At 42.3% G+C, this 23868-nt stretch overlaps 1 protein-coding gene across 1 annotated transcript; it reads right to left on the bottom strand.

The window, feature by feature from the left end:
* Positions 1–102: 102 nt before the first annotated feature.
* SLC51A (solute carrier family 51 member A) lies at positions 103–22451 on the bottom strand. Its single transcript, XM_061194311.1, has 9 exons — positions 22234–22451; positions 21516–21610; positions 5189–5343; positions 4330–4403; positions 3761–3919; positions 3092–3203; positions 2655–2801; positions 1049–1154; positions 103–496 (listed from the first exon to the last, which is right to left on the bottom strand). The coding sequence occupies exons 1-9, from the start codon at positions 22269–22271 to the stop codon at positions 339–341; spliced, it is 1044 nt and encodes a 347-aa protein (XP_061050294.1). The 5' UTR covers positions 22272–22451; the 3' UTR covers positions 103–338.
* Between the last annotated feature and the right edge of the window lie 1417 nt (positions 22452–23868).

Raw genomic sequence — 23868 nt, 5'->3', positions numbered from 1 at the left:
AAACTATCACATACTCTTCCCCCTTTCATTTGTTTTGGGAAAGCTCAGAGTAACCTTTTAATATACAAGCTTTATGGGCTAATAGTGGCACACACAGAGGCAATGTGCCCAGTTGTAGAACATCAAACTCCATCCTGTTTGTTTATTATAAAACTTAAAATACCTTCCTCAGGCAAAATCCAAAACAATTTCATCCTATTGCATAGTTCACATTCGTCTCTACAGTCAAGTGTATATCATTAGCCAACTTGCTCTGACAATGGAATCCATCCCCATTTGGTCAAGGTTGAGGAACAGTAAAGAAAGCTTGTGCCCATCTAATGAGTGCAGTGTCTCTTTCATTGTCCAAGCAATCCACCTCCAGCTTTGAGGTTCAAATCCAGGTTTGGAGAAGAGAAAGGTTCATATCCAACCTTGTCGTCTTTCCTTCGGTAGTATATTCGTGTCAGCACAGTTATCAGAAAAGTCTCCAGGATGAGGAGGTGGCAGTTCATCACTGCAGCATGGGGCAAAATACAATGTAGATTATACTAACTTATAGAGGTGGTATACCACTAGCAGCCCTGGCATATGAGTTGAACAACACTTTCTCCAATTTATCCTCAAACCAGGACCTAGAGATATTAAGTTGTCACAAGTAACATAGCAGGTTAATAGTAGAGCCAGAACCAGAACTTGGCCCTCTACCTCCTGCAATTTGAGGCTAGCATTAAACATTTCTTTTGCATGTTTCATCAGCATGACTTCCGCTTCCTAACCACACCCATTGCTCTTCCTGGAGCTGAGGGTTGAGCCCATGGCTTCCTGGGTTGGCCATCAGGGCTGGCCTCAAGCTGTGGGATTGCAGCTCTCCTCTGTGTGATCAGAGAGGTCATAGTCTGCTTAGAGCTTCTGCTAGATTTCTGGCAGGTTCCTTTCTCAGTATTCTGAGCAGAACATTCTGAGTATTCTGAGATTGGCTGGCCCAACTTCTGTTCTAAGTTCCTCTCCTCCCTGACCTCCCCCTCTTGCCCATCCTGGAATAGAATAGGAGCTCCTATGTGCTCACCTTGAGACCTGATTTTAGAAGAAAAGGGAGGCGAACAAGCAATCTGCCCACCGTTGGCCAAGACTGAGAAGATGGATGGCTGCAGGGCAGTCAGAATAAGGAGAACCTGCAGAAGAGAAAAGAGAAGTGAGGGTAGGGGCTCAGCATCCCCGGCACTGAGGCCGGCTGGCCCACTGCTGTGTTTGAGATGTGTCTTGTACTTGCCCTCTCTGAGTACACTTTTCTGAAGCACAGCCTCTTCAGGGCAGACTTGGCTTGTCTAGGCTTCCCCACAATAATCATGGGCAGGCTCGGCAATCACAGGGCTTTTACCCGCTAGCCTGACCCTGAGTGCTTCTGGGGCCCAGATCCTTTCTGTGCCCCTTCAGTCCCTTACTCCATTTTAGGCTCTTCTGCCCTCTGTCTTCCTCTGGACCCTCCAATTCTACCTACTATGTGCCTGTAAGCAACACCTGCTTAGATCAAATGAGAATTTATGTGAAATAACTCTGTTAACTGTAAAGGAGTCATTGTGCCTTGGGAATAGGAGAAGGGCCCAGCAAGGAGACAGAAAGAATGAAATGAGAAGGGAAACAATATTGGGCTAGAAGTCACTGCATTTGGTGGAAAGGTTATCTCTGGGCTTAGAGAATGGAAAGTGTAAAAAGTAAACAAACGTGAGTTTTAGAGAATTGTCAGAAAAGATGTGAAGATGAAGAGGCAGTGTGATAAGAGATGTGGGTCTGGGAGTAGACAGATCTAGGTTTAAATTCCAGTCCCATCCCTTATGAGCCTTTGAACAAGCCCCATAACATCTCAGTTTCCTCATTTGTAAAACAGAAATAATAATGACTCTGAGGATTATAGTGAATTTAAATGTAATTAATGTATGAAAAGTGCCTAGTATGTGGTATAGATACTTCACAGTTGTAGCTGTGATAATGCTGATGTTTCTGGTGGTGATGAATTGCAGGTTTTTAGAAGTAATGGGTAGTAAAGAAAAGAAAAAAGCAAAGGTATAAGAATTTAAGGTTTGATAATACATGTGTTATGGGTTGCATTGTGTCCTAACCCTTAGTACCTCAGAATGTGACCTTATTTGGAAAAAGCATCATTGTTTTGGTAACTAATTAGATGTAATTAGTTAAGATGCGGTCATACTGGAGTAAGGTGGGTCCTTCCTTATTCCAATATGACTGATGTCCTTATAAGAAAAGAGACACAAGACACAGACACATGAGGAGAGAATGCCATGTGACATGCCAGGGATGCCAAGGATTGCTGCAAACCATCGGAAGCCAGGAATAGTCAAGGAAGGGTTCTCCCCCACAGTTTTCAGAGGGAACAGGGGCCGCTGACATCTGGCCTCCAGAACTGTGAGACAACACATTTCTGTTGCTTTAAGCCACCCAGTTTGTGATATTTTGCTACAGCAACCCTTGGAAACTATTACAGCACAGAAAAGCAAAAACTGGGAAAGAGCAGGGATTCTTTTCCAAATCTCACAGGAAACCTAAGGCTTAAGAAGATTCCCAGACCCACTTTTATCCTTTATTAGTCTCAGCTCCTAACCCCTATTATTTGTGTCTCATTATTAACCATCTTTTCTCTCCCAGGGTATAGTTACCTGGAACAGAACAAATTTGGCTCCTATGTTCTGCTCGCCCAGGTGCAGCTTGGCTTGACGAAAAAGAATGGCCAGGGTCCACAGAGCTGACAGGGTGGACACGCCAAGGAAAGTGTTGATCCATAGAGCCGTGCTCTTCTCCGAAAGCTGGTGGCAGGCCAGAAAGTAGTCAGTGAGGAAGCAAGCCCTTTTCTCCTCCTTTTATTTCCCCTCTCCCATGGTGGGAAAGGTAAAAAAGCCCCAAAGCCTTGGCCCCTTCCCATTTCTTCTCTCCCTGTCAGAGTCCCTGAGCCTCTGCTTTTCCACAGCTACCCTGTCCCTGGGGCTACCCCATTCTTGGGGCCCTGAATTAGGGGATATTGGCTCCAGCTATTCCTTCTAGAGCTCAAAGGTATTTAATGAATCTTGGCCTCCGCTGCCCCTTACTCCTGACTTACATCTGCTGGGTCATAGATGCCATCAGGGAGGAGAAACAGGCCCACCAGGCTCAGTGTTATCTTGAAGAAGACATACTGGAAGGGGCCCAACATCAGCAGCTGAAGCTTTTTCCTGAAGTGGGAAGAGGGTTAGGAACATGGACCCACAAACCACCCATCCCAAGAAGACCTTCCAGTTCCCTCACTGGGCTCCTGGGCTCCGCCATCATAGACATCAACATGGTCAAATGGATGGGGACTTCAGAAGAAGCCAGAGTGTTGAGAGCGTTGGGAACCCTCCTTCTTGCCTCCCACTCACCCTCAGACCAGAATGCTGCCTTTGAGCAAGAACTGAGTGTTGACCCCAACCTCGTTAACCGAAATGGACGGAAGGGGAAAGTAAATAGTCCAAAATCCAGTTTGCTCTGTGTGGTAAAGCTTGTAGGGGGCAGTGAGCTTAAGTGATGGGAACTTAGGAGTTCTCCTTCCTCTGCTCCCCTTACCCCTGCATGGGTGCCCAGTGTGTGGACCCTGGCTGCGGAATGCCCACACTTTCATCACTGGCTTTGTTCCATAAAAGCCTAATTCCATGAGGCTTGAAGCAGGGCTGAGAGAGCCAGCAGAGGCTCTTGGGAGAGTGCAGGAAGAGGCTAACCTGTTCTTCCAGGCGGCCTCTCCCTCCCACCTTACCTGGTGAGCATGAGTTGTGGGCAGCAGGGGCAGCAGCAGCAGCAGGGGCCTGTGTGGATCATCACTGGGGTGTCCTTCAGTGTCCTTACTACTGCCTCCTTCCCACCAAAGCCTTCCACCATGACCTGCATCAGCAGGTAAAAGCACATCGCATAAAACCTGGAGTTGGGGGAGAGGTGGGCCTGAGAGTACACAGAAGGGGAGGTGGCAGCAGCTGATAGGACAGCCCTTCCTGCCAAAGAAAAACAGACTGCAAAGGGGGCAGGGAGAGGTGGGGCTTCCTGAGGGGATCAGGTAGGGGCTAGGCGTTTTGAGTGTGTGACCCAAGAGGAAGTGAGAGAGAGGGCAGGGTGGGAAGAGGGCAATTTCAGGCTGTGGGAATGAAATGGTGCCTGAGGATGAACTGGAAGTTCAAGGGCTCTATTTGTGATCGCTTGGTTTGCACGGATTTATGGAAGGGATAGGGGATAAAAGAAGACACGGACTCTGGAGTCCTGGGGTTGAGGAGAGCAGAGTGGGGGACCCCAGAAGGATATCCAGTTCAGCTGGGGGCAGGGCAGGACACTCACGAGGTTATGGCCATTTCCACGAGCATGAGGGCACGAGGGATCCAGAGACCAAAGCAGCAGAACACAGACACTACCTGCTTGGAGAAGAGCAAGGAGCTGGTTAGGGCAAATAAGGAGGCTTCGTGCTCACCTTTTGCAGCAAGGGCTCAAGGAAGCAAAACCTGAACATTCAAGGCACCGTTACTTCAAAGTGACCAGCTGGAAAAATAACTAGTTAAAGTGACCTTGAGTCAGGGGACTCTTTTGAAGACTATCTCAACTTATATCACTGGGGTAGGAGTAGGTCAGTTCATCTTTAAGATGTTATTAGAGCATCTGATGTCTTGAGATGGCCCAGGCAGATGTCATCTGGCAGGAGAGGACCTCAAGGGCTTTGTTCTTCCCGCCAAACAGACACAGAGCTCACCACATGGAAAGAGAAGTCCCATTTTATGACCTGGGAACATGCCAAAGACCTATCTAATAGCTGTGGGAGTGAGTTAAAAAGACCTATGATGTAAGGGTAGAGTGAGCATGACCCCATGGGAAAAGGTTCTTTTCCTCCTACCCTCTGAGGAACAGGAAGTTGGTGTGTCCAAGAAGGAGGCTTGCAATATTGTAGCAGGGGAGTAGCGAGTGAGGCTGCCGGTAGGCTGAGAGGGTTCTTCAGCTGTTTCTGTGGCTCTAAGATATTTCAAACGCTCCATCCCACTGCCTGTTGACCTTCCAAGCATGGGGTCCTGACTGCAGACATCAGACTAAAGCCCTCACCCTAAGGTGGTAGAGGAAGGCAACTTGAATTGTTGAGTTTAAAGGAATCCTCAAGATGGACCCTGCCTCCCCTCCAGTCCCTCCCAAAAGGCAGCTACAGGGCCCTCACCGTGGGCGCAGAGCTGCTCCAGATCAGAGTCCTCCTCTTGATGGGGCAGTAAGTGTTCTTGTATAGGTAGACAGCATCCTCCAGGAAGATGGCGACTGAGCCCAGGGCGAGCAAGGTCATGATGACCGTGAGAGAAATTTCCGCAGGGCCCAATGCTAGAGTTGAAAGAGAGGGCAGACTCCAGTGAGCTGAAGACCAGGACTGAGGAGCAGAAGATGTGGGCTTCCTCATGTGCATCTAAATTGCTTTACCATATCTAGAATTACCTGGTCTAGGCCCCCTCATGCAGAAGATGGGCTTTTTCTTAGATCTAGGGCATCCAACATGTGACTAAGAAATTAGTCATTCTTCTGCATTCATGAGAGACTAGACCAGATAATTCTAGGTATGGTAAGGCTTATCTGAACCAGGATATAGGCACCAAACAAGTTTGTACATAATTAGCAAAAATTCTAAATTAGGAGGTCAACAGGGCTTATTCAGTTTTCTATTTCAGTGTCAGGTGTTTTGCTAGCAGACAGGGACCAATTAACATTATAATTAAAGCAGAATATAACTCTTGATTTACTTTAGAGCTGTTTAAATTTGATTTCAAAAATTATGTCACAAAACTGGGACATAGGAAGGGACTTTAACAAAAGAAAAGGGTACGAGTAAAGACTCCAAGGACATTTGACCCGTTGACACGTTGGCCTCACACTTAGTCTTACATTAAATGTGGCCCAGTAGCTCTCTTTAGTGTTTATTGAAATCATTTGAGGAGTTGTTAAAAAGTAGCTGTCCAGGCCCTATCCTCATAGATGCTGTTTCAACAGATCTGGAACAAATCTGGGATGGACCCAGTAATCCACATTTTAAACAAGCTCACCTGATAATGGTCAGAGGATAACAAACATTTTTTCAACAAACACCAGTGAAGCTTCTCTGGCCTCACCATTGCTAACAGGAAAACATTAATAGAGTCACAATATTTGTTTCTGAACATGTTCTAACCAATGCCAACAATTAGTTTTAAACAAAGGGCTCTGTGTCCTCAGTGACTAAGCCTGGACCCTCATTTATCTAAGTCTCTTCCCTAGTTGGCAGACTCTTTCCTTTCAGCCACTTAACTGGCTAGATGACAGATGAAGTGGGGGAAGACTGTCAGAGTCCAGGGCACTGTCTTATTACGTTGGGAGTAAAGTATGAGGAAGGTATTGGCTGGTCTGCCCTATGTTTTCGTGACTGAGGGCAACTCAGGCAGAGATATTACTGCTGACACCAAAACAGGGAGGAAGGAGACCATACCACAGTAAAGACTTGAGTTGTCATCTGGGTCAGTCATACCTGGCGGCACCACAAGGAGCAACCAGGACAAAGGCGAATTTGTCAAAAAATATGTTGATCCTCATTGTTCTTCTTTCAGGGCACACGTTTTTCTCTCTGTTTCTGTTTGCTTTATCCAATAGGCCCTTTACCTCTGACCACAGTTACGTCTGTGATCAATCCAGAGGACCTGCCATGGGGAAGGTGGCCCTTGGATTCCAGGTCCCAAGTTGTACTTCTGAAGTCAGTAGTAAGCTTTTCCTTTCTACTACAGGCCTCAAAAGACAGGACTGTGCTGTTTTTCTTCCCTCCTCCCCATTCCTGCCTCCACCCCGCCTCCACTTGATTAGGATACAGCCCTCTCTGGGTGACCAAATTACTGGCTTGGCATTGCTGTTGCTGTTTAACTCTGTTGCCTCTTTCTCAATTACCTCTACAGATATTACTCCAGTAGGCTCTGCAAATTTTAAACATTAAGAAAACAAAACAAAACAAAACAAACAAACAAAAGCCAAAAACACACCTGGTTGCAGTCCTTTATTAAAAAGAGACTTTACCTTCCTTCCTTGAAACTTTAAAAATATAAACATCATGGGGTGGGGTTGGGGGCTGACACAATTTTACCCTTATACAATAAAAAAGTGGATTTAAAACAATTATGCTTGTTTTATCATGAGATACACATATATCAAAATAATTCCAGATAGATTAAAGAGATAAACCTTTAAAAATCAAACAGGGAAAATTGAGAGAAGGAAAAAAAAAGAGAGAATTGTATCTGCATCAAGACTTTGGAGAAGAAAGACCTACTTAAGCTTAGGTGTAATCCAAGAAATCACAAAGAGAACGATGGTCAAATTTGACATAAAGAGTTTAAACTTCTGAATGTTAAAAAAATATATAGGCAGCAAACAGACTGGGGGAAAGCATTTTTAATAAATGTGTACACAAGTTTAAGATTTTTATTACGTAAAGAAAATAACAAAAACAGAAGGCTCTTGCAAATGGGAAAATGATACTAACACAGTTCAGGAAGTGGGAAAATAGTCAACCTGCCTAGCAGTCAGAGAAGAGCAAAATAACAGTAATATATTATTTTTTGCAAAATAACAGTAATATATTATTTTTTGTTTTATTTAAAGATAATGTTTATAATATTATTAATAGCCCTAAATTTTAAAAAACTTAAATGTCCAACAATACTGAAATTATTATGTAAAATACTCAATAGAATATTATGCAGGCATGAAAAATTTGTGCATACCATAAAAAAATCTTTGCAAAGACTATGTCCTAATATTTAAAAAAATGTGTTAACACTGTTTTAAAAAACAGAAAAACTTATTAACAGATCCACACATTTATGGTCATCTGATTTATGACAAAGGCTTCTCTACAATTCAGGGAGAAAGGATTCTTTTCGAGAAAGTGCTGGGTTAATTGCGTCTCGTTTAATATGCAAAGTGATAAAAAAGAACACTGACCCCTCCCTCACATCATACAAAAATACTTAAATGTGAAAGTTAAAACAATAAAGTTTTTAGAAGAAAACAGAGAAGTATACCTTAATGACATTGAGATAGGCAAAGATCCTTTTAAAATAGGACACAAAAGCATTAATCATAAAGAAAAAAAATTGATAAACTGGACTTCCTTAAAATTAAGAATTTCCATTTGACAAAGAAAACCATTAAGACAATGAAAGGGCATGCTCAGATGGAGAGAATATATTTGCAATACAAATACCCAACAAAAGACTCGTATCCATAATATATAAAGAATTACTATCAGCAAGAAAAAGAACACAATTTTTAGAAGTGAAAAAGACCTAAACAGTAACTTTTCGAAAGAAGATATCCAAATGTTCAAGAAGCATAAAAAGGTGCTAAATATTAACAGTCACTGGGGAAATACAAACGTGAGGTGCCATTATATACCCACCAAAATGGCTAGAATTGCTTTTAATTATAATCATCCTTTGACTGATGATTCTAAGTGCTGGTGAGGATGAGGAACAATTGGAACTCTCACACATTGCTATTGGGAGTGGTGCCACCACTTTGGAAAACAGTTTGGTAGTATCTATCAAAGCTTAACATACACCTACCCTGTGACACAAAAATTCCACTCATGGAAACATATTTAATAGAAATGAGTGCCTTAATCACCAAAAGAATGTTCAGAGCAGCAATGTTCATAATGGCCAAAACTGGAAACAGTCCACATGTTCTTCAACAAGAATACAGATATGGGCTTCCCTGGTGGTGCAGTGGTTAAGAATCCGCCTGCCAAATCGGGGGACACTGGTTCGATCTCTGGTCCAGGAAGATCCCACATGCCGCGGAGCAACTAAGCCCGTGCGCCACAACTACTGAGCCTGCGATCTAGAGCCTGCAAGCCAAACTACTGAGGCCCGCGCGCCTAGAGCCGGTGCTCCGCAACAAGAGAAGCCACCGCAATGAGAAGCCCGCGCACCGCAACGAAGAGTAGCCCCCGCTCACCGCAACTAGAGAAAGCCCGCGCGCAGCAACGAAGACCCAGTGCAGCCAAAAATAATAAAATAATAATAAAAATCATTGCCCTTTACTGTATGTAATTTATGACTAAAACAAACAAATCTTTATGTGAAAAGCAGAATGCAAAATTAGCAAAGGGAATTTCCCTGGCATCCCAGTGGTTAGGACCTGGTACTTTCACTGCCAGCGGCCCGGGTTCAGTCCCTGGTAGGGGAACTAAGATCCTGCAAGCTGCGTGGTGTGGCCAATAAATAAATAAAAATAAAAAATAAAAATAAGTAGCACAGTAAAATTATAACCATGTTTAAAGGATTTGACTGGGGAGAGAAAGGTAGAAAAGAGTTGATGGAAAGAGTGGGGCCCTAATATCTCTATCATATAAAATGGAAAGTGAAGAAGTACTGTCCATAGTTGGCAGAATAAGAAATAAAATATAGGTGTAGTATATACAGCTATACAGATAACCAACTAAAAATATTGACGTAACTATGTGGAAAGAGTGGAAGAAGTTTGGTGCTAAGTGAATTAAATTTTCATGTATTATAGAGGCAGCTACAGATAATGTCCAAAATTGATACCACAGGAAATAATGGTAATTTGAAGGTAACTATCAGAATAATCATCAGCTAAAAAAGGAGGATGAAGATTAGAAACGAGAGGACTTCCCTGGCGGTCCAGTGGTTAAGACTCTGTGCTTCCACTGCAGAGGGTGCGGGTTTGATCCCTGGTCAGGGAACTAAGATCCTGCATGCCGTGTGGCATGGCCAAAAAGAATTTTTTTAAAAGAAAAAAGAAATGAGAATAAATAGGGCAGGGGATAGTTGATTTTCTTTAGTAGCCTTTTTGTACTATTTAAATTTTTGACACATGTTCATGTGTTACTTTGATAAAATAAAAACATTAAAAAATCATTGCCTAGAAATTAATTAACAATGCTGTCTTTGAGTGATGATACTGTAGGTGGTTTTTGTCTTCTTTCTTTTCCAATTATTCTATAATGAATACATATCTTATAACAAAAAAGTTTTTTTTTAAACACATACTTTGCCAAACATAGAATGACGTGAAAAAATTGATATGATGTCATGCTTATAAAAACAGGACATAAAATTGTAGTATGGTATGATTTCCACTAATGTTAAATAAAAGCATAGAAAACAGAACTTATACTACGATATTTGCAGTGCTGGTCTTGAGTGGTGGGACCATACATGACTTTTCCTCTTTTCACTTTTCTCTATTTTCGTATTGACTTTATTGAATTATTTTTACAATAGAAATGTTTAGTTAAAAAAAATACAGACAAAATATAAAGTCCAGATAGGCAGAAACCAAAATTAATTCAGTAGATTTCTAAAAACCAACGTCCACTGTTGGGAAGGGGCATACCGCTGCAGGCCTCTCCTTGTGGGATTCCCCCACCCACTACTTGACTCTTGTCCTCCTCAGCTCACTGAGAGCTGAGAGTGGAAACAGCCCTTCCAGAAGCCAGCAAGTGTTCACTGTCCTTGACTGTTCCCCCTCCTTGAAAATCTCCCTCCCCTTGACCCCCAGAACCACAGTTCTCCTGGTTCCTCTCCTGCTCTCTTACCCTAGGTCTCCTCTACTGATTCCTCATCCTCTCCTGCACCCTGCGTTCTCCAAACTCAATCGCTGCCTCTCGCCTCTTCTGTTCATTGAGGTTTAGGATTTCCCTACCACTCCTCAGCCTCCCAACAACCACCTGAGCTGTTTCCACCTCCAGAACTTTATGGTACTTGGCTTCTGTCTGTTCGTCTTTTCTCCCCGAGCTCCCTGTGGCGGGCTCCTTCCTGTCACTGAGCTCTCTGCTCAAATCCCCCTCCTCAGCCAGCCTCCCTTGAGCGTCCAGTGTGGTGTTACCTCCTCTCCCTCAAGCTGCCCCCCACAGTTAGGTTATTTACATATTTATTTACTTGTTTATTGTCTATCCCCATCGGAGTGATGGTAGTATAAACTCTGTGAAGGCAGGGATTTTGTCAGGCTTGTTTTCTGTTCTATCTCCAAGTGCATGGAACAGTAACTGTGACTATTTGTTGAATGAAAGAAATGACCCCATGAGAATTCTTATTGTCATCTCCATTTTATAGGTTTTTTTTCAGGAAACTAGGCTTAGAGAGTTGAGCACCTCACCCATGGTCACACAACCTGGAAGTGACGGAGCTGGGATTTAAACCCAGGGGTTCCTGACCCTAAGTCCATTCTCTTCACCATTACACATGCTGACTCTTGGTGTGTGTTCACATAGCTATGGAAGGAAATGTGGAGTGATATAAACAATCAAATGCAGCCCTAAAGGTTGCTTAAGTTGATGAAGGTGGATGTGAGGCATATTCCAACTGTTCAATATGGAAGTGCTTTTGCAGTTTCTTGTATCTGCTGGCTTTGGTGCTCTATTCTTTCTCATACTTGCAGCATCTACCGGCTCTTGAATCCACTTCCATAGCGCAAAAGCTATGAGAGAGAGAACTTCCTTAGCATACATAGCCCGACACCACTACTCTACCTCAAATTCATTTATCTTCTTGGAAGATTGTCCTCTATCTTTTTTTTTCTGCATCTTAATAGATATTATGGAACAAAAGTATCCAGTGGCTCCAGGATCTTTGGAAACACTTTAAACAAGGTTAAACATGTTTCTTTCCTGTGGAGTATACCAAGTTTTAAATCTGATTTAATTGTTAATTTCCAAAAGGAGGTTACAGAATATAGCTTTTGCAAAACTTATTTTTCTACAGGCTCTGTTTTCATGGAGCACTCCTTGGGATTAGTATTCCAAGGAACACGTTTTGGGAAATGCTTGTCTAACTCACCTGTTTGAATACAATTATACCTTTAGCAACTAGCAAATTTCCCACTGTATCTGTAACAGTGAAGATTACTTTTTTAAATAATGAAAACAATATAAGAACATTAAAACTTTGAAAAAAGAGTATCACCATAATCCTAGCTAGTTCCTAAGCAAAAATTATTTTCATTTTTGCATAATGTATTTCCATGGAAGTTAAGAGCGTAGGCTCTGAGCTCAAAGTAAAATTCCATTTACTCCTTGCTCTATAATCTTGGGCAGGTCATTTACCCTCCAATTAAACTTCTTAGCATGGAATGTAGTATTTGCTTAGTAAAAACTAGCTTTAAAAAAGCATCCTGGTTAAAGTTCATACATATTGTATTACTGCAATCATACTGTAAAATTTTGCATTCTGTTTTTTTTCATCTAACATTTCATCACAGACTGTCGAAAATTATTTTTATAATTATTTTTAAAATTATAAAGATTTAAAAAATAAATATAGTAATAGAGAAAACATTAATATATCCATAATCCATTTTAAAGAGTGTTGTGATATTGCCAACTTTGCATCAAAAGTTATTCTTAGAAAAATAAAACATTACAGATGTACTTGAAGGCCCCTGTATATACCTCCTGGATCCTTTTCCCTTCCCTACCTCACCTCCCAGGGCTAACCACTATTCTGAAGTTGAGGTGTAACTTTTCCTGTATGTTTTAATTTTTTACAATATATGTACATACTCAACATATTATATTGCTTTGCATGAAAAAAAATCTATATAAATGGTATTAACCTGTGAAATGCTTTTCCACTCAACATTGTTTTCATGGTTGTTGTTATTTTCATTGTGACAAACAAATGCTACCATAAGCATTCTTAAATGTGTCTCCTTGGCATGTATAGGAGAGTTCCTCTATTCAAACACTTAGAATTAGAATTGCTGGGTTGTAGGAGATGAGAATCTTCAGTGTTAAAGGTATCTAATTATTCTTCAAAATGGTTATACCAATTTGTACTCCCACCAGCAGTCTATGAGAGTTGACAGTTCACCTTAAATTCACCATCACTTGGGATTATCGGACTTTTAATTTTCATCTTTGAGAGAGTAGTGAAATGTTATTTCATTGTTTAACTTGAGGTTCCCTAATTCCTAACAAAACAGATAATCTTTTTGTACCTTTGTTGGCCATTTGGGTTTCCTCTTCTAGTATGAATTGTATGACCATCTATTTTACCTGATTTTTTTTTTTAATACTGCAGGTTCTTATTAGTCATCAATTTTATACACATCAGTGTATACATGTCAATCCCAATCGCCCAATTCAGCACACCACCATCCCCACCCCACTGCAGTTTTCCCCCCTTGGTGTCCATATGTCTGTTCTCTACATCTGTGTCTCAACTTCTGCCCTGCAAACCGGCTCATCTGTACCATTTTTCTAGGTTCCACATACATGCGTTAATATACAATATTTGTTTTTCTCTTTCTGACTTACTTCACTCTGTATGACAGTCTCTAGATCCATCCACGTCTCAACAAATGACTCAATTTCGTTCCTTTTTATGGCTGAGTAATATTCCATTGTATATATGTACCACATCTTCTTTATCCATTCATTTGTTGATGGGCATTTAGGTTGCTTCCATGACCTGGCTATTGTAAATAGTGCTGCAATGAACATTCGGGTGCATGTGTCTTTTTGAATTACGGTTTTCTCTGGGTATATGCCCAGTAGTGGGATTGCTGGGTCATATGGTAATTCTATTTTTAGTTTTTTAAGGAACTTCCATATTGTTCTCCATAGTGGCTGTATCAATTTACATTCCCACCAACAGTGCAAGAGGGTTCCCTTTTCTCCACACCATCTCCAGCATTTGTTGTTTGTAGATTTTCTGATGATGCCCATTCTAACTGGTGTGAGGTGATACCTCATTGTAGTTTGGATTTGCATTTCTCTAATAATTAGTGATGTTGAGCATCTTTTCATGTGCTTCGTGGCCGTCTGTATGTCTTCTTTGGAGAAATGTCTATTTAGGTCTTCTGCCCATTTTTGGATTGGGGTGTTTGTTTCTTTAATATTGAGCTGAATGAGCTGTTTATATATTTTGGAGATTAATTCTTTGTCCGTTGATTCGTTTGCAAATATTTTCTCCCATTCTGAGGGTTGTCTTTTCGTCTTATTTATGGTTTCCTTTGCTGTGCAAAAGCTTTGAAGTTTCATTAGGTCCCATTTGTTTATTTTTGTTTTTATTTCCATTACTCTAGGAGGTGGATCAAAAAAGATCTTGCTGTGATTTATGTCAAAGAGTGTTCTTCCTATGTTTTCCTCTAAGAGCTTTATAGTGTCCAGTCTTACATTTAGGTCTCGAACCCATTTTGAGTTTATTTTTGTGTGTGGTGTTAAGGAGTATTCTAATTTCATCCTTTTACATGTAGCTGTCCAGTTTTCCCAGCACCACTTGTTGAAGAGACTGTCTTTTCTCCATTGTATATCTTTGCCTCCTTTGTCATAGATTAGTTGACCATAGGTGCGTGGGTTTATCTCTGGGCTTTCTATCTTGTTCCATTGATCTATGTTTCTGTTTTTGTGCCAGTACCATATTGTCTTGATTACTGTAGCTTTGTAGTATAGTCTGAAGTCAGGGAGTCTGATTCCTCCAGCTCCGTTTTTTTCCCTCAAGACTGCTTTGGCTATTCGGGGTCTTTTGTGTCTCCATACAAATTTTAAGATGATTTGTTCTAACTCCGTAAAAAATGCCATTGGTAATTTGATAGGGATTGCATTGAATCTGTAGATTGCTTTGGGTAGTATAGTCATTTTCACAATGTTGATTCTTCCAATCCAAGAACATGGTATATCTCTCCATCTGTTGGTATCATCTTTAATTTCTTTCATCAGTGTCTTATAGTTTTCTGCATACAGGTCTTCTGTCTCCCTAGGTAGATTTATTCCTAGGTATTTTATTCTTTTTGTTGCAATGGTAAATGGGAGTGTTTCCATAATTTCTCTTTCAGATTTTTCATCATTAGTGTATAGGAATGCAAGAGATTTCTGTGCATTAATTTTGTATCCTGCAACTTTACCATATTCATTAATTAGCTCTAGCAGTTTTCTGGTGGCAGTTTTAGGATTCTCTATGTATAGTATCATGTCATCTGCAAACAGTGACAGTTTTACTTCTTCTTTTCCAATTTGTATTCCTTTTATTTCTTTTTCTTCTCTGATTGCCGTGGCTAGGACTTCCAGAACTATGTTGAATAATAGTGGTGAGAGTGGACATCCTTGTCTTGTTCCTGATCTTAGAGGAAATGCTTTCAGTTTTTCACCATTGAGAATGATGTTTGCTGTGGGTTTGTCATATATGGCCTTTATTATGTTGAGGTAGGTTCCCTCTATGCCCACTTTCTGGAGAGTTTTTATCATAAATGGGTGTTGAATTTTGTCAAAAGCTTTTTCTGCATCTATTGAGATGATCATATGGTTTTTATTCTTCAATTTGTTAATATGGTGTATCACATTGATTGATTTGCGTATATTGAAGAATCCTTGCATCCCTGGGATAAATCCCACTTGATCGTGGTGTATGATCCTTTTAATGTGTTGTTGGATTCTGTTTGCTAGTATTTTGTTGAGGATTTTTGCATCTATATTCATCAGTGATATTGGTCTGTAATTTTCTTTTTTTGTGGTGTCTTTGTCTGGTTTTGGTATCAGGGTGATGGTGGCCTCATAGAATGAGTTTGGGAGTGTTCCTTCCTCTGCAATTTTTTGGAAGAGTTTGAGAAGGATAGGTGTTAGCTCTTCTCTAAATGTTTGATAGAATTCACCTGTGAAGCCATCTGGTCCTGGACTTTTGTTTGTTGGAAGATTTTTAATCACAGTTTCAATTTCATTACTTGTGATTGGTCTGTTCATATTTTCTGCTTCTTCCTGGTTCAGTCTTGGAAGGTTATACCTTTCTAAGAATTTGTCCATTTCTTCCAGGTTGTCCATTTTATTGGCATAGAGTTGCTTGTAGTAGTCTCTTAGGATGCTTTGTATTTCTGCGGTGTCTGTTGTAACTTCTCCTTTTTCATTTCTGATTTTATTGATTTGAGTCCTCTCCCTCTTTTTCTTGATGAGTCTGGCTAATGGCTTATCAATTTTGTTTATCTTCTCAAAGAACCAGCTTTTAGTTTTATTGATCTTTGCTATTGTTTTCTTTGTTTCTATTTCATTTATTTCCGCTCTGATCTTTATGATTTCTTTCCTTCTGCTAACTTTGGGTTTTGTTTGATCTTCTTTCTCTAGTTTCTTTAGGTGTAAGGTTAGATTGTTTACTTGAGATTTTTCTTGTTTCTTTAGGTAGGCTTGTATAGCTATAAACTTCCCTCTTAGAACTGCTTTTGCTGCATCCCATAGGTTTTCGATTGTCGTGTTTTCATTGTCATTTGTCTCTAGGTATTTTTTGATTTCCTCTTTGATTTCTCAGTGATCTCTTGGTTATTTAGTAACGTATTGTTTAGCCTCCATGTGTTTGTGTTTTTTACGTTTTTTCCCCTGTAATTCATTTCTAATCTCATAGCGTTGTGGTCAGAAAAGATGCTTGATATGATTTCAATTTTCTTAAATTTACTGAGGCTTGATTTGTGACCCAAGATGTGATCTATCCTGGAGAATGTTCCGTGCGCACTTGAGAAGAACGTGTAATCTGCTGTTTTTGGATGGAATGTCCTATAAATATCAATTAAATCTATCTGGTCTATTGTGTCATTTAAAGCTTCTGTTTCCTTATTTATTTTCATTTTGGATGATCTGTCCATTGGTGTAAGTAAGGTGTTAAAGTCCCCCACTATTATTGTGTTGCTGTCAATTTCCTCTTTTAGAGCTGTTAGCAGTTGCCTTATGTATTGAGGTGCTCCTATGTTGGGTGCATATATATTTATAATTGTTATATCTTCTTCTTGGATTGATCCCTTGGTCATTATGTAGTGTCCTTTCTTGTCTCTTGTAACATTCTTTATTTTAAAGTCTATTTTATCTGATATGAGTATAGCTACTCCAACTTTCTTTTGATTTCCATTTGCATGGAATATCTTTTTCCATCCCCTCACTTTCAGTCTGTATGTGTCCCTAGGTCTAAAGTGGGTCTCTTGTAGACAGCATATATATGGGTCTTGTTTTTGTATCCATTCAGCAAGCCTGTGTCTTTTGGCTGGAGCATTTAATCCATTCACGTTTAAGGTAATTATCGATATGTATGTTCCTATGACCATTTTCTTAATTGTTTTGGTTTGTTTTTGTAGGTCCTTTTCTTCTCTTGTGTTTCCCACTTAGAGAAGTTCCTTTAACATTTGTTGTAGAGCTGGTTTGGTGGTGCTGAATTCTCTTAGCTTTTGCTTGTCTGTAAAGCTTTTGATTTCTCCATCAAATCTAAATGAGATCCTTGCCGGGTAGAGTAATCTTGGTTGTAGGTTCTTCCCTTTCATCACTTTAAGTATATCATGCCACTCCCTTCTGGCTTGTAGAGTTTCTGCTGAGAAATCAGCTGTTAACCTTATGGGAGTTCCCTTGTATGTTATTTGTCGTTTTTCCCTTGCTGCTTTCAATAATTTTTCTTTGTCTTTAATTTTTGCCACTTTGATTACTATGTGTCTTGGCGTGCTTCTCCTTGGGTTTATCCTGTATGGGACTCTCTGCGCTTCCTGGACTTGGGTGGCTATTTCCTTTCCCATGTTAGGGAAGTTTTCGACTATAATCTCTTCAAATATTTTCTCTGGTCCTTTCTCTCTCTCTTCTCCTTGTGGGACCCCTATAATGCGAATGTTGTTGCATTTAATGTTGTCCCAGAGGTCTCTTAGGCTGTCTTCATTTCTTTTCATTCTTTTTTCTTTAGTCTGTTCCGCAGCAGTGAATTCCACCATTCTGTCTTCCAGGTCACTTATCCGTTCTCCTGCCTCAGTTATTCTACTATTGATTCCTTCTAGTGTAGTTTTCATTTCAGTTATTGTATTGTTTATCTCTGTTTGTTTGTTCTTTAATTCTCCTAGGTCTTTGTTAATCATTTCTTGCATCTTCTCAATCTTTGCCTCCATTCTTATTCCAAGGTCCTGGATCATCTTCACTATCATTATTCTGAATTCTTTTTCTGGAAGGTTGCCTATCTCCACTTCATTTAGTTGTTTTTCTGGGGTTTTTTCTTGTTCCTTCATCTGGTATATAGCCCTCTGCCTTTTCATCTTGTCTATCTTTCTGTAAATGTGGTTTCTGTTCCACAGGCTGCAAGACTGTAGTTTTTCTTGCTTCTGCTGTCTGCCCTCTCGTGGTTGAGGCTATCTAAGAGTTTACCTGATTTTTATTGGGTAATTTTTCTTATACTGACTAATCATCCTTTGTTGGTTATAAGGCTTGAAAATATCTTCTCCCAGTCTTTGGTTTGGCTTTTAACATTGTTTATAGTGTTTTTAGTTGTACAGAATTTTGTTTGCTTTATGTAGTCAATCTTCAAGATCATTTGTGCTTTCTTGTGTTTTATTTTAGAAATTATTCTCTACTTCCAACCATAAGGATATCTTTCCATATTTTCTTTTGTAAAAATGTTTGCATTTACATTTAGGTACTTAATCTATCTGGATTAAAGCTACACTGGAGTTATTTTCATGTTTATTTACTTGCCATAGGGACAGGCAATTGTCCAGCATCACTCCTCAAAGAGTCCATCCTGTCCCACTGATGTGTATACCATCCTTTCATATAGCAAGTCCCCAAGTGGCCATGGGTCTATTTCTAGACCTTCTATTTTATTTCATTTTTCTGCTTGTCAGGCCCCTTGTGAAACAGGAGGGAAGGGGGCAGGGCACAACCTCTAAAAACCATAGCTCTTGAGGATGCGACATAAACTGGTTAGAAACAACTAGGTCCAAGATGGTGGAAGATTCAACTTCCAGTGGACCTTGAGCCTCATTATACACAGATTGTAATATATTAGCATATGCTAAATGACACACCCACAGGTGCTATGACAGTTCGGAGGTCAACCATAAAAGGACAAAAAATGAGCAGTGCCCCAGTTCCTGGAAATCTCCGCCCCTTCCCCAAAATAGTTGGAATAATCCTCCCACTAGTTAGCCTATGAAATTACCCAGCCCATAAAAACTAATCACCCCGTATTTCAGGGCCTCTCGCCTTCTGAGATGTGTCACACTCTGTCTATGGAGTGTGTATCTCTGTAAATAAATCTACTTCTTACCTATCACTTTGCCTTTCACTGAATTTCTTCTGTGCGGAAGCATAAAGAACCTGGGCTTCAGTAAGTCCTGAGACCAGGTGTGTGATTTCAATGAAAAGACAGTGGGGAACTTCCCTGGAGGTCCAGTGGTTAAGAGTCCTCGCTTCCACTGCAGGGTGCACAGGTTTGACCTCTGGTCGGGAAACTAAGATGTGACATGCCGCTCAGTGCGGCCAAAAATAAATAAATAAATAAATAAAATTTTTTTAAAGGAAAAAAAAAAAAAAAAAGACAGTGGATTCAATTCCCAATCTGAGTTGTGTGGTTGCAGTTATTACATTTTTGCTTTAATTACTCTAGTCTTGATATATAACCCTTAATATCTTCCTTACTCTTTATCAAAATTGTCTTGGCTTTTCTTGGCCCTTCACTCCCACAAATAAATGTTTGGATCAGTCCATTAAAAAAATAATCGTGTAGGGATTATAATTGCAATCATATCACAGGCATTTCAAAAACAGAGTATTGAAAGTTTCAATAGTTCTTCCAGAATAGTTCTTTCTTAAATGGCATTTAATTTAAGGAATAACAGAGTTTATAAATGAAGGAGGAAGGGGTTTCACCACATCCTCCAATGGGCACCTCTTCCTGACTCTCCTATTTCTGTCAGTGTCATCACCACTGTCCAGATTCTCAGAGTCATCATTAGAGTTTCTTTTTCCTTCACTTACCTTGTCTAAATATTTACCAGATTGCCTGCTCTTTCTTTGGATTGCCTGTATTTTCCAATCTTCCCTTCCTTTCCCTGACACTGATCTGGCTCAGGTTTTGCCCTTCCTGCTGGGCTGGGGCAATAACCTCCAATTTATACCCCTGATTCTCAAGGCTCTTCTTCCCCAAAGTCTAACTTGATTGCTGATTAATGATCCTGAAACACTATCCAGCCCCTCCCAATCTCAGAGCCCTTGTCCACTCCTTCTGTCTGCAGGATAAAGTACAACTCCTCTGCCTGACACTCATCAGGCCCCACCTTACCTGCCCAGCCCTCTCAATTGTCCCCTGCTTCCCCACCAGTAACCTTGAATCTTGCCAGATCCAGCTCCTCAGTGTCTGGAGAACCTGCCTGCTCATTCTATCTCCACCCCAACCCCAGCAGTGCCCACCACCAGCTCTCCACTTTCCAACTGCTACCCACTCCAACAGTTCCACTTGGGAACGAGGCAGCTCTCCAGGCTACCAGACTCAGAATTATCTCCCTGCTTTGAACATCCTTGGTGCTTCTATTTGCACATTTTGTAGCAAAGCAATGTGAGATCCATTTTCATTGTGTAAGGAAGGATTTCCCAATCTCAGCACTATTGACACATTGGCCCAGATAATTCCTTGTTGTGGGGACTTTCCTTTGTTTCCAGGGCAACATCCCTGACCTCTACCCACTAGATGCCGGTAGCACCCTCTAGCTGTGGCAACTGAAACTGCCTCCAGACATTGTCAAAAGTCTCCAGTGGGACAAAATTGCCTCTGGTTGACAACACTGGTGTGTTGTCACTTGTACCACCATCTGCACTCTCTGAACAAGAGGTCCTGAAGCTGGACGTAGCATCCGCCTACTGGCATGAGCCACAGAGCAGCTACAAGGCCTCTCTGGACACCCTCTGGCAGTTGGTATTCACTCTGGTTCAAAACATCTGAAACGAGGTTGAACACTGTCCGAGGACATGCCCATGTCTGCCTCCTAGTTCACACTGACCACATCCTGCTGTTCAGGAAGAGTCTACTCCTTGAGGTAGATGTCAGGAAGGAGGCTGGGAAAGGCATTAAGGATACCGTAGAGACACAGACTCCTATTCATCAATGCCTAAGAGGTAGTTAGTCATGCAGTAGGGAAACCAAATAAAATTTGCTTTCAAGATTCTAGGGTCATTTGATTGTCATGTTTTAGGTGTCCAAGGAATAAACAGAGTCCCATCATCTGCCTTTCACTTTCAAAAGCAATTCAGTAATAGGATCCAGTTGGCCAACACTGTCGGAATACTTTTACAGGTTCACCTAAGTTTTCAGAACGTTATTCATAATAACCACCCCACTAGAATTGTACAGACCCTCTCCTGAGGAGGATGTTGTGCAGACCTCAAGGGGATTCTATGGGGCTCTGGGCACCAGCTTGAGTCCCTGGGTGGCCCTGGGGTCTGAAAAATGCTCCAGACCACTGTCCCCAATTTGAACTGGGGAGGCCCAACATGCAGGTTTGTCTGTGGGCCATGTTGTCGTGCCTCTCTTTTGGCCTTTTGTCTCCTCCAGGAGTTGTTCTTCTCCCAGGTTTTTACCATGATAGACAGACACTGGGCCAGTCATCCTCCCAGGCCCTCCAGGCTGGCCAGCTCAGACCACCTCTCCTCAGCCTCTCTCAGCTCTTCTGACTTCCCCCGGGATGTTCATTTTTTCCCTCCTTTCAGTTCCCTCTACAGAGGGTCCCTGACTCACCTCTCAGAAGTTGGGCTGCTGTGGGAGGGTGAGAGAAGCAGGCAGAGGGAATGCTGTAATTGGTTTTCAGTAGCTCCAGAAGATCTGCCGTGTACCTGGAGAGACACCAGCCTGTGTTCAGAATATGGGGACCTGGGGACGGGGAGGGTAGCAGAAGGGACACCAGCAACCTGACATTCCCTCAAATACTCCTGGGTTCAGGGAGCTTGTCCATCTCCCCTCAAGGCCCTGACTCTTAGAGGGAATGGAGAATTGGCCAGGGTCACTGTGTAAGGCAGGCTGCCACCTAGGCCATGGGTAGGTCTGGCTGCAGTGCTCAAAAAGCCCATAGTCCATTTTCTCCACTTCCATCGGGGCAGAAGCCCAGAGGTTGGCTAGGGAGAAAGAGCAGGGTCCCAGAGAAAGAGTGGACCCTTAGTACCAGGAATGGATCTCCAGCTGGTCAGGGCTCTGTGCATGCCCCCCATTGCCCCCACCTCTGGGGTCTTTCTCTCCCTGGTTGGGGGCCAAAGCCAAGGCTCTGAAGGGTCATACACTCGCCCTACCCCACAGTGTCCCTGAGGACCTTGTGGGATGGCCAGACCATTATTAGTCCTGTGTCATTCTGTGTGCTGGGAGCCAAAGGGCCCTGAGAGGGAGGTAGGGACAGGTCAGAGTGAGAGGGGTCCCTGCTGCTTAGCAACTGGCTCCTGGCTCGGGGCTTGTCTCCCTTACTCACCTGGGATCAAGCTTTATCTGAGTCCTGTCTGGCTCCATTGTCTCCTTTTTCTCTCTGGCTTTCCTTCCCGGCAGGCACTGAGGACCCAGGAGGGACAGGCAGGTGTGGGCCCCGGGGGAGGTGGCTCCTGCTGGCTCTGCTGCCTGCGGGACTGGGCTGTGGGTAGGTGGAGTGGCTGGGTCTTCGCTTCTCTCCCTCCTCAGGCCTCCGTGCCCACAAGCTCCTATCTCAGAGTTCACCGCAGAGGAATTTGATCCCCTCAGCTGGCTGAGTTCCCTGGTTCCTACTCCTCCCTGTCTGTAGGTGTGGCCCCTCCTTCCTCCCTCCCACAAATGCCTTTGGCCGCCCCTTGCCCCCAGCCCGCCCTCACCCTCCATCCCTCCTAAGGCGCCTTTTAGGGCTGTGGTAGAGACAAAATCCTTGGTCCTCCCCGCAAAACCCCCTGGTCAGCAACCCCCTCTCCCTCAGAACCTGGCTGGAACGCTGGCTCTGTCCCCCTGAAGATGGAAGTCAGGGCTGAGGCCTTGACTGTGTTGGTGCTGTTGGCTTGGAGTGTGGAAGGGAGGGCTAGCCGGGAAGTCCAGATAAGGCCCATGTGGGTTTCCCAAAGCCCAGCCCACAGCATCCTGATGGCAGGCTCATCCAGCCAAACGGCCCCAGAAGATGCAGCAAATGGGGAGTGGGGAGGGTGTATTTAAGAGGCAGAGTTACTGAGTGAGACTTCTGGGCATTTTGACAGATTCTGAAAAACCGCCGAATTGTATGCTTCTAAACTATTTTATTGATTGGTGATTTCTCTTCTCTCTCCAAGTAGATTTAAACCTATTTAAGGCCAAGCATAGTACCCCTAAGTTCCCAGCACAGGACCTCACACATACTAAATGCTCCTTAGAATTGGTTGCACGACTGATAAAATAATAAAATCATAGCAACAGTAGCTAATGTATATTGAGCATTCATGCACCAGGTGCTGTAGGAATCGCTGCATGTTCCTTATCTCATTTAAACCTTACAATTACTCTTATGAGGTAAATGCTATCTTTATTTCCATGTTACAGATAAGGAAACTGAGGCTCAGAGGGGTTATGACACCAGGTTGGATAGAAAGACATGGAGGTGTGGAGAGAGGCAGAAGGGACCTGGGTCAGGGGCTGTGTTGAGGCTCAGATGAAGTTTTCGATAGTAAAAAAAGAAAGAAGAAAAAAAGCCCATGAGAGGGTCAAGAGAATCAGTTCTGGGAAGGTAGAGAAATCTCCCTGCTCTGGGCTGGTAAGTAAATACAATCAGAGGAAGAAGTTACTGATGTGGCACCAAGAAGACTCCCTACTCCTGTCCCAAAGCACCTCAAAATATCTCCTAAGGTTCAAGAAGAGCCCTCTCCCTCTTTTACCTCTTTTACCTGTCTCTGGACAGGACAATGTAATGATCCAGGAGTCTCAGGGGCCAATTACCTCCTAAGGTGGAGGTAAGGGCACAACACATAAAATAAGGGCAGTAACCTCCTGAGGGTCAGTCGCCTGGGCCCCGCCCTAGCAAGGCACAGGCTGACTCAACTTCCTCAACCATTTCCACAGGAGTGCTCCATCCTCCCTGGGTCATTCATCTCTAGCCCGGTGAGAGGCCTTGAGCTTAACC

This window comes from Eubalaena glacialis, chromosome 6 (genome assembly GCF_028564815.1).
Source record: "Eubalaena glacialis isolate mEubGla1 chromosome 6, mEubGla1.1.hap2.+ XY, whole genome shotgun sequence".
Lineage (NCBI taxonomy): Eukaryota > Metazoa > Chordata > Mammalia > Artiodactyla > Balaenidae > Eubalaena > Eubalaena glacialis.
The sequence above is the reverse complement of the archived record's forward strand: the minus strand, read 5'-3'. Positions and strand labels throughout refer to the sequence as shown.

Bases quoted from the DNA above. Each gene is read 5' to 3' on its own strand.
- SLC51A (XM_061194311.1), bottom strand. From the start codon at position 22,271: ATGGAGCCAGACAGGACTCAGATAAAGCTTGATCCCAG. The intron at 21,611-22,233 runs GTGAGTAAGGGA...GTGTCTCTCCAG, and splicing joins CAGATAAAGCTTGATCCCAG to GTACACGGCAGATCTTCTGG. The intron at 4,404-5,188 runs GTGAGGGCCCTG...TTCTCCAAGCAG, and splicing joins GGAGCAGCTCTGCGCCCACG to GTAGTGTCTGTGTTCTGCTG.